This window comes from Salmo salar, chromosome 04, assembly GCF_965601325.2.
Source record: "Salmo salar chromosome 04, fSalSal1, whole genome shotgun sequence".
Classification (NCBI taxonomy): Eukaryota; Metazoa; Chordata; class Actinopteri; order Salmoniformes; family Salmonidae; genus Salmo; species Salmo salar.
The window spans coordinates 30,843,285-30,859,899 of record NC_138294.1 but is presented as its reverse complement, the minus strand read 5'-3'; the positions used below and the strand labels follow the sequence as shown (position 1 = coordinate 30,859,899).

General features: G+C 41.6%; 1 protein-coding gene across 6 annotated transcripts in view; it reads right to left on the bottom strand.

The window, feature by feature from the left end:
- The window catches only part of LOC145878628 (SLAM family member 5), a 30,297-nt gene extending 17,396 nt beyond the window's left edge, over positions 1 to 12,901 (bottom strand). For all 6 annotated transcript variants that reach the window (XM_082974333.1, XM_082974331.1, XM_082974332.1 and 3 more), the window contains exon 1: positions 12,707 to 12,901. In XM_082974333.1, the coding sequence (XP_082830459.1) occupies positions 12,707 to 12,776 (70 nt within the window). In that variant the 5' untranslated portion in view covers positions 12,777 to 12,901. The remainder of the gene's footprint in view (positions 1 to 12,706) is intronic.
- Between the last annotated feature and the right edge of the window lie 3,714 nt (positions 12,902 to 16,615).

Sequence of the window (16,615 nt, the reverse complement as noted above, 5' to 3'; positions counted from 1 at the left end):
GGGTCCAGATTGTCACGCCCAGCTGATTTGTAGGGGTCCAGATTTTGCAGCTCTTTCAGAACATCAGCTGAATGGATTTGGGAGAAGGAGAAATGGGGGAGGCTTGGGCGAGTAGCTGTGGGGGGTGCAGTGCTGTTGAATGCAGTAGGGGTAGTTAGGTGGAAAGCATGGCCAGCCGTAGAAAAATGCTTATTGAAATTCTCAATTATAGTGGGCTTATCGGTGGTGACAGAGTTTCCTATCCTCAGTGCAGTGGGCAGTTGGGAGGAGGTGTTCTTATTCTCCATGGACTTTACAATGTCCCAGAACTTTTTAGAGTTGGAGTTGCACGAAGCGAATTTCTGTTTGAAAAAGCTAGCCTTGGCGTTTCTAACTGCCTGTGTGTATTGGTTTCTAACTTCCCTAAAAAGTTGCATATCGCGGGGGCAGTTCGATGCTAATGCAGAACGCCACAGGATATTTTTGTGTTGGTTAAGTGCAGTCAGGTCTGGGGAGAACCAAGGGCTATATCTGTTCCTGGTTCTAAATTTCTTGAAAGGGGCATGCTTATTTAAGATGGAGAGGAAGGCATTTAAAAAAAATAACCAGGCATCCTCTACTGACGGGATGAGGTCAATATCCTTCCAGGATACCAGGGCCAGGTCGATTAGAAAGGCTTGCTCGTTGAAATGTTTCAGGGAGCGTTTGACAGTGATGAGTGGAGGTCGTTTGACCGCTGACCCATTACGGGTGCAGGCAATGAGGAAGTGATCGCTGAGATCTTGGTTGAAAACAGCAGAGGTGTATTTAGAGGGCACGTTGGTTAGGATGATATGAGGGTGCCAGTGTTTGCGGCTTTGGGGTTGTACCTGGTGGGTTCATTAATAATTTGTGTGAGATTGAGGGCATCAAGCTTGGATTGTAGGATGGCTGGGGTGTTAAGCATGTCCCAGTTTAGGTCACCTAGTAGCACGAGCTCTGAAGATAGATGGGGGGCAATCAGTTCACATATGGTGTCCAGAGCACAACTAGGGGCCGAGGGGGGTCTATAGCAGGCGGCAACGGTGAGAGACTTGTTTTTGGAGAGGTGGATTTTTAAAAGTAGAAGTTCAAATTGTTTGGGTACAGACCTGGATAGCAGGACAGAACTCTGCAGGCTATCTCTGCAGTAGATTGCAACACCGCCCCCTTTGGTTGTTCTATCTTGTCTGAAAACGTTGTAGTTAGGGATGAAGATTTCAGAGTTTTTGGTGGACTTCCTAAGCCAAGATTCAGACACATCAGGGTTGGCGGAGTGTGCTAAAGCAGTGAATAAAACAAACTTAGGGAGGAGGCTTCTAATGTTAACATGCATGAAACCAAGGTTATTACGGTTACAGAAGTCATCAAAAGAGAGCGCCTGGGGAGTAGGAGTGGAGCCAGGCCCTGCAGGGCCTGGATTCACCTCTACATCCCCAGAGGAGCAGAGAAGAATAAGTATGAGGGGTACGGCTAAAAGCTATAAGAATTGGTCGTCTGTGACGTCCAGAATAGAGAGAAAAAGGAGCAGGTTTCTGGGGGCGATAAAATAGCTTCAAGGTATAATGTACAGACAAAGGTATGGTGGGATGTGAGTACAGAGGAGGTAAACCTAGGCATTTAGTGATAGTGAGAGAGATATTGTCTCTAGAAACATCATTGAAACCAGAAGATGTCATAGCATGTGTGGGTGGAGGAACTGAGAGGTTGGATAAGGTATAATGAGCAGGGCTAGAGGCTCTACAGTGAAATAAGCCAATAAACACTAACCAGAACAGCAATGGAGAAGGCATATTGACATTAAGGAGAGGCATGCTTAGCCGAGTGATCAAAGGGTCCAGTGAGATTCAGACAGCTAGCCGGGCCATAGGTAGCAAGCTGGTGGAAGATGGGAGGGAGGTCTGTTTTTAGCCAGATCGTGCGTTTCCGTCTGTGGGTTAGTGGGGTTCCGTGTGGAAGGGGGGACCTGTCCAAGTTGGCAAAATAGTTAGTTATAGTGGCCCAAGAAAAGTGTCCGATAGACCTATTCAGATCGCAGCCGAAAAGACAGCTAACGATTAGCGGGCCGCAGATGGGCGATCAGGTTACGTCGCGACGGAGGGGCCAGTTGGATAACTCCCTCGGGCAGATAACGTCGGTGGTCCAGTCGTGAAGACCCGATGGGGCTCCGGATCGGCAGTAAAACGGGTCAGGATAGGTGAGTTGTAGCCCAGGAGACACTTCAGCTGGCTAGCTCAGGAATAGCCCAGGAGTGGCTGACGGAACTCTTCAGCTGGCTAGCTGGCTAGCTCCGTAATAATGTGTGTTAATTCCGTGACCGACGTTGCCAATAGTCACTCAGGTAGCAGCTAGTTAGCTGCAAGATCCAGGTGTAAATGTCCAGAGCCTGCGGTAGAAATCGGGGAAAGGAGAGAGAATAGGTCCGGTATGCTCTGGTCTGAGTCGCGCTGTACAAAAACTGGCGATAGCTTTTCGAGCTAATGGATAGCTGAGGACAGCTAACCGTGGCTAGCTGAACTTCAACGTTAGCCAGTGAAAATGGCTAACCTCTTGCTAGCTTCTGTTGTGGAATTCAGATGAGGTAAATAATACTTTCTTTTTTAAATTGGTGAGGCGGGTTGCAGGAGAGTGCTTTGAGGTTGAGTTTTTAGAATTAAAAAAGAATATATATATACAAAAAGATAAATGAAGAAAAAAAAATATGTAAATATATATATACACAGGACACGACAAGAGGAGGGTAGAGGACGTCTGAACTGCTACGCCATCTTGGGAAAAAAAAAAGACACGGACACCCCTACAATTAAAACATACCGCTTTTTTCCCCAATGCTACACATTCCTTTGTCTCATGCGCTTCTGCACACTTCTCATACCTAGGAACCTCCCTCCTACACACTGCTGCCACATGCCCATAAGTTTGACACCTGTAACAGCATAATGTATTCGGCACATAAGCTTCTGCATGATAAATGAAATATCCTAACATCACTTTGTCGGGCAGAGACTTATCATCAAAATTCAAAAGAACAGACAATGACTCTGTTTCGCCACTCACGCCACCCTGTCTGTGTAACGGGGTGCGTACTGGCGGCAGAGAAGTCAGGCGCAGGAGAGCGAAAACTGATTACAACAGTGCCGTTTAATAAACATGAAAACCACCGTAAAGAGAACAATCAAAGAATGGGTCAAACAAAACCCGGTATCCACCAGCATAACGTATACAAGCACTACAAGAAACAATTCCGGACAAGGACATGGGGGGAACAGAGGGTTAAATACACAACATGTAATTGATGGAATTGAAACCAGGTGTGAGGGAAGACAAGACAAAACCAATGGAAAATGAAAGGTGGATCGGCGATGGCTAGAAGGCCGGTGACGTCGACCGCCGAACGCCGCCCGAACTAGGAGAGGGACCGACTTCGGCGGAAGTCGTGACAGTCTGCATCGCACCAAATGACGAGTATCACAAACACTGAGAATCTTTCACTTCAGTTGGTCAACTTTCACATTCAGTGCTACCAGAATTTTTTTTAACTATCCAGACTTTCCGCATTTCTGAGTTGTCTCCTTTTGAAAGATGTTGCTAATGCTACAGCTTAGCTCATTAGCTACATACATAAACAACAACACTGAATGGCTCAGAGTGGGAGTGAGAGGTTACGTGATTGACTGCCTGCATGTGCCATTTGTATCAATAAATCACTATCAGAAAATGTTTTGTGTGGTATTATTGATATATTTAGTATTTTATTCACGTTTTTCAATTACTGGTGATAAATCATGCATTTCGATTTTTGCATAGATTGTAATGGGCACATAGTATGTGTGTAATTTGTTTAAGGTTGTACTGATTATGATGAGCTAAGCTAATTCCAGCTGTGTGTGTGGAGCCATGTTTGTTGACATACAATGCATTCTGGGTTTCACTTGATCGTCTGTCGGACCAAAGATGCTATAACAAAATTAGGTGAGTAAGGGTTCACTCATTTTTTGAGAACTTCAGGAAGTGACTGTGGGATGTGAATGACGGTAGACAACACACCCCTTCAAAATGCATACTATAAACAGACCAAACTCATCTTTGGTTTCTGTGAGGGAAAAAAAGCCTGGCTGCGCGCTGAAACTAATCGTCGGATTACTTTCGATTTCTAGAAAGTGTTTTACTCAATAATTTTGATCAACGGTGAGCTCACCCGTGATGTGATTAATTATACATAGTAATTGCTATTTGCTAATTCATATTGTAGTTTATGTCAGCCGAGAGTTAGAAAATATGACTGCTTGTGTTGCGTCAGTCTTTCCTCAGTTAGCGCTAGGACAAATGTAGCCTACATTTTTCCGGTTAGGATGATTGTGTTATGCTATAGATACTTCTGTGAATATCTGAACATTGCATCCAAAAATAAACTGCTCACATTCTGGACATTAACTTTGTAAGGACTGTATTTGTGTAAATAGTTTCTGAAAAAAGTGTGGTCAGCTCAAATGCTGATTGTTGCGTCATTCAAAACTGGCCGTTCTAAATGAGCATTCTAAATGAGTGATCTAATCACACGGGTGTGATCGTACGCTTCAGGGATCACTGTTACTGACAACTTTTACTACTTCACTACATTCCTAAAGAAAATATTGTACTTTTTACTCCGTACATTTTCCCTGACAACCAAAAGCACCCATTACATTTTTAATGCTTAACAGGACAGGAAAATTGTCAAATTCATACACTTATCAAGAAAAAACTTGGTCATCAAATCAAGTTATATTGGTCACATGCACGTTTAGCAGATGTTTTTGCAGGTGTAGCGAAATGCTTGTGCTTCTAGTTCCCGACAGTGCAGCAATATCTAACAAGTAATATCCAACAACTTCACAACAAATAACTAATATACACAAATCTAAGTAAAGGAATGGAAATATATGGATAAGCAATGTCAGAGCAATGTCAAAGCGGCATAGGCTACAATACAGTAGATAGTATAGAATACAGTATATACATATGAGATGAGTAATGCAAGATATGTAAACACTAAAGTGACATTATTAAAGTGACCAATGATTTCAAATATGTGTATGTATGCAGCAGCCTATCTGTGCTAGTGATGGCTATTTAACAGTCAGATGGCCTTGAAATAGAAGGGGTTTTTCAGTCTCTTGATCCCAGCTTTGATGCATCTGTACTGACCTCGTCTTCTGGGTGATAGTGGGGTGAAGTAGTGGGGTCAGTGGCTTGGGTGGTTGTTGTCCTACTGACTCTGGGCTGGTGGACTCACTATTGTTGGAGTGTGCCCCTGGCTATCCGTACATTTTTAAAACAAGAAAATTGGGCTGTCTGCTTTGCTTAATATAAGGAATTTTAAATTATTTATACTTTTACATTTGATACTTAAGTATATTTTAGCAATTACATTTACTTTTGATACTTAAGTATATTTAAAACCAAATACTTTAACATTTTTACTCAAGTAGTTTTTTACTGGCTGACTTTCACTTTTACTTGAGTAACTTTCTATTAAGGTATCTATACTTTTACTCAAGTATGAGAATTGGGCACTTTTTCCACCATTGACCTCTCCTTCTTTACAACCATTGAATCTATATGCTTTGTCCATGACAGTTTACAATCTAAGGTAACACCAAGTAATTTAGTCTCCTCAACTTGTTCAACTGCCACACCATCATTACCAGATTCAGTTGATGTCTAGAACTTATGGAATTATTTGTACCAAATACAATGCTCTTAGTTTTAGAGATGGTCAGGACTAAAAAAGACTGCAACTCTTTGTTAAGGGTTTCAGTGACTTCATTAGCTATGGTTGCTGATGTGTATATGGTTGAATCATAGGATACATGGACACACATGCTTTGTTTAATGCCAATGGCAGGTCATTGGTAAACCAAAAAAAATAGTAGAGGGCCATGTTTGACATTAAAGAAATGTCCATGAAAGAAAACCCTCTTGAGTTCTATTAGAAATATAGCTCTGAATCCTAGATATGGCTGAGGTTGCTACTGCTCTCAAAGATTGGGGCGGCAGGTAGCCTAGTGGTTAGAGCTTTGGACTTGTAACTGAAAGGTTGCAAGGTCAAATCCCTGAGCTGACAAGGTAAAAAATATGTTGTTCTGCCCCTGAACAAGGCAGTTAAGGCACTGTTCCTAGGCTGTTGTTAACTGACTTGCCTGGTTAAAAAAAAAAAAAAAAAAACATCAGTGTGAACAAGTTGTGATGGACTAACATTACTTTCACACGGTTGACCGGAGTGACTTGACACAACAACGGGCCAAAGAAGGTGTAGCTAGCTACAATGCCGTGAAGAGTACATCCATGCATATGATGTTATGCGTTTCAAATTTTCTCAGAAAGTCATTTTCATTGCAAGTTAACGTGTACTGTCAGCTAGTAAGCAAATATTAGCTTGCTGGCTCGCTAGCTAGTGTTACGTGGATGGATGATCTGTGTAGTAATATTATTAGTATCTCAGAAAGCCATTTGCATTGCTAGTTATAGCCATACGTTGGCTAGGTAGCTAACATTGAACCTAGTTGGTTAGCTTTAGCTACCTGCAGAATCAAACTTCATGGATGGTGGCTAGCTATGCCAATCTCTATGTACTGTAGCTATGGGTTGGTGTTATGGTTCATTGTTTAGCTAGCTAGCTATTTCATGAACATGTCTAGACAATAGTGACCCAACCACAGCCAGCATAGTTATAGCATTGATTTCCCCATCAATTTAGACAAGTGTCTGGGTAAGCATCATCTAATAATTATTACATATTTTTATCTGGACACTTTCAAAGTCAGATTAAGATATAGACCAAGGAGTATATGAAGTATATTTTGACGTGGAGTTTTTCCTTATTGTAGGCTACTACTTTCACCAGTTTTAGTCTTGAAATCATTGGTTGGGTGTGGCTAAGGCTTAAGAGTGTGTGCACGATGCTGAATAGGTGTACAAAGAAGAGCTAGTAGGTGTACCAAAACATTCAATGGCCATTTTCTCAAAAGTGGGGTCACAAGTTTATCAACTTTCAAAGCAGAATTACCTTCACATTGTTCCTCAATTGCAGTGTATGATACTTTTGTCCAATGTAAAAACACAATTTAAAATGTTGCTATATCAGACCGAATCCAGGCCTATAGGCCTAGGGCTGAGACATTAAGAAGACAATGAAAGAATAAATTCAACCACAACTTTAATAAAAAATCGGAGAGCAACATCTGTCAGGTGAAGTTCACAAAACATATTGCATGTAACAAACAGGTACATGACCTACAGCATGGTCAAGCAAGTTAATGTTTCCGACATTGTCGGACTACTAAACAACTATTGATTTAGAACCACCAAGTCACAAAGAAAACAGGCACTGCCTCCACTATTTCAGCACCATTTCAACTTCAGCATTCCAACATCTAATCCCCTATACTTAGACTCAAACAGTGACAACTAAAATATATAAAAAACAATTTAGTCCAATCAATGTAAGCTAAATATAATGTGGTTGTCCATGGTACTGATTTCTGTGTGTGTGCGTGCTTGCATGCATGTAGAAAAAACATGTTGACACCAATGGCATCCTCCTCTTTTATGTTGGAAATGGTCATACAGTATGCTACACACTTTTAGTTTTTGTTGTTCTAGGCTGCCTGGATAAAATGCTTGCTAGCTAGCCTAACTTCCTTTCATTGGCAATGATGTGCCAGGCCAGCTAGTTGACGTTAGCCTATAGTAGGCCTATAGCGTGTAAAAATTGTCTGTCCTTGGTTGCAACACTCACTTCCGAGTTCCAAACTGCCTCTGGAAGCAACGTCAGCGCAAGAACTGTTCGTCAGGAGCTTCATGAAATGGGATTCCATGGCCGAGCAGCCACACATAAGCCTAAAATCACCATGCGCAATGCGAAGCGTCAGCTGGATTAATGTAAAGCTCGCCGCCATTGGACTCTTGAGCATTGGATATCACGCTTCACCATCTGGCAGTCTGATGAATGAGTCTGGGTTTGGCGGATGCCAGCAGAACGCTACCTGCTCTAATTAATAAGGCCAACGGTAAAGTTTGTTGGAGGAGGAATAATGGTCTGGGGTTGTTTTTCATGGTTCGATCTAGACCCCTTAGTTTCAGTGAAGGGAAATCTTAAACTCCAGTATACAATGACTTTCTAGACGATTCTGTGCTTCCAACTTTGTGGCAAAGTTTGGGGGCAGCCCTTTCTTGTTTCAGCATGACAATTCCCCCATGCACAAAAGGGGGTCCATGCTGAAATGGTTTGACGAGATCGGTGTGGAAGAACTTGCACAGAGTCTGCACAGAGCCCTGACCTCAACCCCATCAAACACGGGGCGGCAGCGTAGCCTAGTGGTTAGAGCGTTGGACTAGTAACCGAAAGGTTGCAAGATCAAATCCCTGAGCTGACAAGGTACAAATCTGTTGTTCTGCCCCTGAACAGTTAACCCACTGTTCCTAGGCTGTCATTGAAAATAAGAATTTGTTCTTAACTGACTTGCCTAGTTAAATAAAGGTTTAAAAAAAATGTAAAACACCTTTGGGATGAATTGGAATGCTGACTGCAAGCCAGGCCTCATTGACCAACATCAGTGCCCAACCTCACTAATGTGCTTGTGACTGAATGGAAGTAAGTCCCCTCAGCAATGTTCCTGAAATCTGGTGGAAAGCCTTCCCAGTAGAAGGGAGGCTGTTATAGCAGCATATGAATGTCCATGATCTTGGAATGAGTTGTTCGATGAGCAGCTGACCACCAGTGGTGGAAAAGGTACCCAAGATACCATAATGGAAAATGTCTCAAGTAAAAGTGGAAGTCACCCAGTAAAATACTACTTGAATAAAAGTCCAAAAGTATTTGAGTTTAAATATACTTAAGTATTAAAAGTAAAAATAAGTATAAATAATTTCAAACTCCTTGTATGTGGCAAACCATGCGGCCCGATTTTTTATTTATTTTTATTTATTTACGATAGTCAGAGGCAGACTCCAACACTCAGACTTAATTTACAAATGAAGCATTTGTGTTTATTGAGTCTTCCAAATCAGAGGCAGTAGGGATGAGCAGGGATGTTCTCTTGATAAGTCTGTGAATTAGACCATTTTCAGTCCTGTTAAGCCTTCAAAATGTAATACTTTTGGGTACTTTTGGGTGTCAAGGAAAATGTATGGAGTAAAAAGTTATCATTTTCTTCAGGAATGTCGTGGAGTAAAAGTAAAAGTTGTCAAAAATATAAATAGTAAAGCACAGATACCCCCAAAATTTGTATTTTTGTATTTTTTATATCACCTTTATTTAACCAGGTAAGCTAGTTGAGAACAAGTTCTCATTTACAACTGTGACCTGGCCAAGATGAAGCAAAGCAGTGTGACACAAACAACAACACAGAGTTACACATGGAATAAACAAGCGTACAGTCAATAACACAATAGGAAAAAAATAAAGTCTATATACAGTGTGTGCAAATGGCGTGAGGAGGTAAGGCAATAAATAGGCCAAAGTAGCGAAGTAATTGCAATTTATCAAATGAACACTGGAGTGATAGATGAGCAGATGGTGATGTGCAAGTAGAAATACTGGTGTGCAAAAGAGCACAAAAGTAAATATAAACAATATGGGGATGAGGTAGGTAGATTGGGTGGGCTATTTACAGATGGGCTATGTACAGCTGCAGCAATCGGTTAGCTGCTCAGATAGCTGATGTTTAAAGTTAGGGAGGGAAATATAAGTCTCCAGCTTCAATGATTTTTGCAATTCGTTCCAGTCATTGGCAGCAGAGAACTTGGAAGGAAATTACGGCCAAAGAGGTGTTGGCTTTGGGGATGACCAATGAGATATACCTGCTGGAGCGCGTGCTGTTATCGTGACCAGTGAGCTGAGATAAGGTGGAGCTTTGCCTAGCATAGACTTATAGATGACCTGGAGCCAGTGGGTCTGGCAACGAATATGTAGCGAGGGCCAGCCGACTAGAGCATACGAAGTCGAAGTCGAGGATCGGTAGGATAGTCAGTTTTACGAGGGTATGTTTGGCGGCGTGAGTGAAGGATGCTTTGTTGCGAAATAGGAAGCCGATTCTAGATTTCATTTTGATTTGGAGAAGTTTAATATGAGTCTGGAAGGATAGTTTACAGTCTAGCCAGACACCTAGGTATTTGTAGTTGTCCACATATTCTAAGTCAGAACCGTCCAGAGTAGTGATGCTAGCGGGCGGGTGTGGGCAACGAACAGTTGAAAAGCATGCATTTGGTTTTACTAGCGTTTAAGAGCAGTTGGAGGACATGGAAGGAGTGTTGTATGGCATTGAAGCTCGTCTAGAGGTTAGTTAACACAGTGTCCAAAGAAGGGCCAGAGGTATACAGAATGGTGTCGTCTGCGTAGAGGTGGATCAGGGAATCACCCGCAGCAAGAGCGACATCATTGATATATACAGAGAAAAGAGTCAGCCCGAGAATTGAACCCTGTGGTACCCCATAGAGACTGCCAGAGGTCCGGACAACAGGACCACCAATTTGACACACTGAACTCTGTCTGAGAAGTAGTTAGTAACCAGGCGAGGCAGTCATTTGAGAAACCAAGGCTGTTGAGTCTGCCGTTAAGAATACGGTGACTGACAGAGTCGAAAGCCTTGGCCTGGTCAATGAAGACGGCTGCACAGTACTGTCTTTTATCGATGGCGGTTATGATATCGTTTAGTACCTTGAGCTTGGCTGAGGTGCACCCGTGACCAGCTCGGAAACCGGATTGTACAGCGGAGAAGGTACGGTGGGATTCAAAATGGTCAGTGATCTGTTTATTAACTTGGCAGCTTTCCAATCTTTAGGGATCTCGGACGATACGAAAGAGAGGTTGAACAGACTGGTAATAGGGGTTGCAACAATGACGGCAGATCATTTTAGAAAGAGAGGGTCCAGATTGTCTAGCCCAGCTGATTTGTACGGGTCCAGGTTTTGCAGCTCTTTCAGAACATCTGCTATCTGGATTTGGGTGAAGGAGAAGATGGGGAGGCTTGGGCAAGTAGCTGCGGGGGTGCGGAGCTGTTGGCCGGGGTTGGGGTAGCCAGGAAGAAAGCATGGCCAGCCATAGAGAAATGCTTATTGAAATTCTCGATTATCATGGATATATCGGTGGTGACAGTGTTACCTAGCCTCAGTGCAGTGGGCAGCTGGGAGGAGGTGCTCTTATTCTCCATGGACTTTACAGTGTCCCAAAACATTTTGGAGTTAGAGCTACAGGATGCAAATTTCTGTTTGCGAAAGATAGTCTTTGCTTTCCTGACTGACTGCATGTATTGGTTCCTTCATTGACTGCATGTATTGGTTCCTTCATTCTCAGTTTTAAGACTTTCAAGCGAGACACTTACACCCTAAAAAATACCGCTTTTTTGTCCCACGCTATGACCAGAAGAACATCACATTTGTGGTGAGCTGACAAGTGACCAGACCATGACCTTTTTAAAAAAGTACATCGTCTGTTCCAACGACCTGCCTCTCGCTCTTCCATCCGTCTATGTGACAGACAGCCTCTGACCACATAATGACAGAAACCACAAACATTTCCTGTTTAATGTCCCACTCGAAAGTAGCTTAAATGCCACTGAGTTTTAATGTAAATTTTAGCTGATGACTTTTAGATATTGATATCCATGAAAGAATTTCATCATTTTGGGATGAAGCCATGTCCATTGTCCTTCAATGATTCATCATGGTTGACGGAATTCCCAAGTCCCAACACAATAAAGGTGAATGCTTTATTATTCCAACCATAGTCATTAGTATTTTCAAACATCAATGGGCAGGCACTGTGAGCCTAAACACAGTGAACATGTGACTTCTGTCATTTGGCCAAAATTCTAATAGAACACAAATTAGTTTCAAATGACAAGCTAAAGTCTCAGTCTCAGAGAACTATAAAAGGTTATCAGCCTGTTGTTTCCAAAATATTATTAATCTCTCATCTAAATTGGTCTATGAATCAATAAAGTATTGGCATACTCTGTAGTTGGTGTATAGATCACAAACTTTTATATCCTACAACTCTTTCTTCCCATTAAAGAGCTCTGTTTTTAGAAACTAGTCTCTGTCTGTATCTATCCCGTACTGTAAATATTTGTCTAATGCTCTGTAACGCCCTGGCCATAGAGAGGGGTTTTTGTTCTTTATTTTGGTTAGGCCAGGGTGTTACATTGGGTGGGCGTTCTATGTGCATTTTTCTATGTTGGTTTGTTTCATTGATTTTGGCCGTGTGGCTTCCAATCAGGCACAGCTGTAGAGTGTTGTTGCTGATTGGGAGTCACACATAAGGAGCATGTTTTTCCTTTGGGTTTTGTGGGTAATTGTTTCTGTTAGTGTTTTGCACCTGACAGGACTGTTTGGCTGTCGGTTTTCTTGTTTTGTTTGTATAGTGTTCTTTCGTTATTAAATATTCAATGATGAACACTAACTCCGCTGCACCTTGGTCTACTCTCTCTCACGACAGCCGTTATATGCTCGGACATTATACGGGAGGATGTCTCCGGAAAGGGAGGAATGTTATTTTGGAATGAGTCTTAGTGATAGGCTACACACAGTGTAAATGTTGCACTGTTTAAAATATTTAGCATTTTTTATGTTACTAATTAAAACATAGAACATTTAGGCTACTTAAATATCATCTCCCACATAAAATTTTAATTAGTGCAGCAAATCAGTAACAACAAAAGAAACATACCATCAATGAGAAAATATAGCAGCATGAACGTCAGTCTGGCAAGCCTTCTCCATCCGAACAAATGGTTCATTCCTCTAAATCTTCAGCTGTTCAGTGGTGTGTGTTGTGAAGAACTGGAAAGATGTGATCTTGTCCTGGTACAGAGGAGAGAATAGACTCAACCAGACCAGCAGTCCTCTGGTGTGTATTCATTACGCAGATTCCTCTGCAAAAAGTTTCTTAAACAGAAGGAAACAGAACGGGGAGGGACCTACCTGAATTTATCCAATAGAAACGGTTGATTTAGTTGCAACTCTTTGGACCAATGTTTACACCCCTGATCTCATCACCAGCCTGTCTCACCCTCTGGAGGTAGAGAGATAACATTACAACTCCATCTACAGTGGTGTAGTTGCAAACCCTGTCAGTAATCCCAACATCAACATCACAACACCCTGTGGAGATGGAGGCTTAGGAGAAGAAGTATGCGTGAGAAATCAAATTATCCATTACTGCCATCAGCTCTGAGCTCATTACACTATAATACCTATCCCTATTGAGATAAATAGAGCAGTTAGTAGACTTGATATGTAGTGACAAACCAAAGTGTAGGTTGTTAAAAACCTCTTAAGGATCCGCCCCTTTTTTTCCAATTTTCGCCTAAAATGACATACCCAAATCTAACTGCCTGTTGCTCAGGCCCTGAAGAAAGGATATCCATATGCTTGGTACCATTTGAAAGGAAACACTTTGCAGTTTGTGGAAATGTGAAAGGAATGTAGGAGAATATAACACAATAGATCTGGTAAAAGATAATATAAAGAAAAACAACCATTCTTTTGTATTTTTTTTGTACCATCATCTTTGAAATGCAAGAGAAAGGCCATAATGTACTGTTCCAGGTGCAATTTAGATTTTGGCCACCAGATGGCAGCAGAGTATGTGCAAAGTTTTAGACTGATCCAATGAACCATCGCATTTCTGTATCAAGACTGCCCAAATGTGCCTAATTTGTTTATTAACCTGTTGAGGGTAGGGGGCAGTATTGACACGGCTGGATAAAAAATGTACCCGATTTAATCTGGTTACTACTCCTGCCCAGTAACTAGAATATGCATATAATTATTGGCTTTGGATAGAAAACACTCCAAAGTTTCTAAAACTGTTTGAATGGTGTCTGTGAGTATAACAGAACTCAAATGGCAGGTCAAAACCTGAGAGATTCCTTTACAGGAAGTGGCCTGTCTGACCATTTATTGTCTTTCTTTGACATCTCATTCAATTACAAAGGATCTCTGCGGTAACGTGACACTTCCCACGCCTCCAATAGGCTCTCAGAGCCCGGGAAAAACCTGAATGTCGTCATTCCAGCCCCAGGCTGAAACACATTATCGCCTTTCTCAAGTGGCCGATCAAGGGACTGTGGGCTTAGGCGCGTGCAATGGCCGCCCGCGTCTTTGTGTTTTTTCCTCTGTTTGCCGAAAAGGAGATTCCCGGTCAGAATATTATCGCTTTTTTACGAGATAAATTGCATAAAAATTTATTTTAAACAGCGGTTGACTTGCTTCGAGGTACGGTATTGGAATATTTAGAATTTTTTTGTCACGAATTGCGCCATGCGCACGACCCTGATTTACCATTTCGGATAGTGTCTGGGACGCACGAACAAAACGCCGCTATTCGGATATAACGATGGATTATTTTGGACCAAACCAACATTTGTTATTGAAGTAGCAGTCCTGGGAATGCATTCTGACGAAGACAACAAAAGGTAATCAAACTTTTATAATAGTAAATCTGATTTTGGTGAAGGCTAAACTTGCCGGGTGTCTAAATTGCTAGCCCGTGATGGCTGGGCTATGTACTTAGAATATTGCAAAATGTGCTTTCACCAAAAAGCTATTTTAAAATCCGACATATCGAGTGCATAGAGGAGTTCTGTATCTATAATTCTTAAAATAATTGTTATGCTTTTTGTGAACGTTTATCGTGAGTAATTTAGTAAATTGTTAGTAAATTCCCCGGAAGTTTGCGGGGGGTATGCTAGTTCTGAACGTCACATGCTAATGTAAAAAGCTGGTTTTTGATATAAATATGAACTTGATTGAACAAAACATGCATGTATTGTATAACATAATGTCCTAGGGTTGTCATCTGATGAAGATCATCAAAGGTTAGTGCTGCATTTAGCTGTCTTCTGGGTTTTTGTGACATTATATGCTAGCTTGAAAAATGGGTGTCTGATTATTTCTGGCTGGGTACTCTGCTGACATAATCTAATGTTTTGCTTTCATTGTAAAGTCTTTTTGAAATCGGACAGTGTGGTTAGATTAACGAGAGTCTTGTCTTTAAATAGCTGTAAAATAGTAATATGTTTGAGAAATTGAAGTAATAGGATTTTTAAGGTATTTGAAAATCGCGCCACTGGATTACACTGGCTGTTGCGTAGGTGGGACGAATTCGTCCCGCCTAGCCCAGAGAGGTTAATAACTTTTCCTGTTCAAAATTGTGCACTCTCCTCAAACAACAGCATGGTATTATTTCACTGTAATAGCTACTGTAAATTGGACAGTGCAGTAAGATTAAGAAGAATGTAATCTTTCTGCCAATATCAGGTATGTTTATGTCCTGGGAAATTTTCCTGTTACTTACGACCTCATGCTTATCGCATTAGCCTACGTTAGCTCAACCGTCCCGTAGAAGGGACACCGATCCCAAATAAGTTTTTAAAGAGCACGTTCTAGTGGAGAAAAAGAGAATTTCACTATTAACTGTTTGCATGACAGGTGAATCCAGGTAAAAGCTATGATCCCTCACCTGTTAAATCCACTTCAATCAGTGTTGATGAAGGGGAGGAGACGTGTTAAATAAGGATTTTTAAGCCTTGAGACAATTGAGACATGGATTGTGTATGGATTGTGTATGAGTGCCATTCAAGGGGTGAATGGGTAAGACTAAAGATTTACGTGCCTTTGAACAGGGTATGGCAGTAGGTGCCAGGCGCAACGGGTAGAGTGTGTCCAGAACTGCAATGCTGCTAGGTTTTTCACACTCAACTGTTTCCCAGTGTGTATCAAGAATGGTCCACCACCCAAAGGACATCCAGCCAACTTCACACAACTGTGGGAAGAATGGGTGCTGACATGGGCCAGCATCCCTGTGGAACACTTTAAACACCTTGTAGAGTCCATGCCCCGGCGAACTGAGGCTGTTCTGAGAGCAAAAGCGTGTGCAACTCAATATTAGGAAGGTGTTCTTTAATGTTTGTACACTCAGTGCCTTCAGAAAGTATTCACACCCATTGACGTATTCCAAATTTCGTTGTGTTACAGACTAAATTCAAAATGGATTAAACAGATTTTTTTCTCCTCACCCATCTACACACAATAACCCAATAGCACATTTATTGAAAATTAAATACAGAAATACCTAATTTACATAAGTATTCACACCCCTGAGTCAATAACTTGTAGAAGCATCTTTGGCAGCTATCTTTGGCAGCTGTGTCTTTCTGGGTAAGTCTCTAAGAGCTTCTCACAATGTTTGCACATTATTCTTATTCTTCAAGCTCTGTCAGGTTAGTTGTTGTTTATTGCTAGACAGACTTTTTCAAGTCTTGCCATAGATTTTCAAGCTGTTTTAAGTGAAACTGTTATTAGGCCACTAGGGAACATTCAATGTAGTCTTCGTAAGCAACTCCAGTGTATATTTGGCCTTTTGTTTTAGGTTATTGTCCTGCTTAAAGGTAAATTTGTCTCCCAGTCTGTTGGAAATCAGACTGAACCATGTTTTCCTCTAGGATTTTGCCTATTCCATTTGCCTACTCCCAACTCCCAAGTCCTTCCCGATGACAAGCATACCCATAACATGATGTAGCCACCACCATGCTTGAAAATATGAAGAGTGATGTATTATGTTGGATTTGCCCCA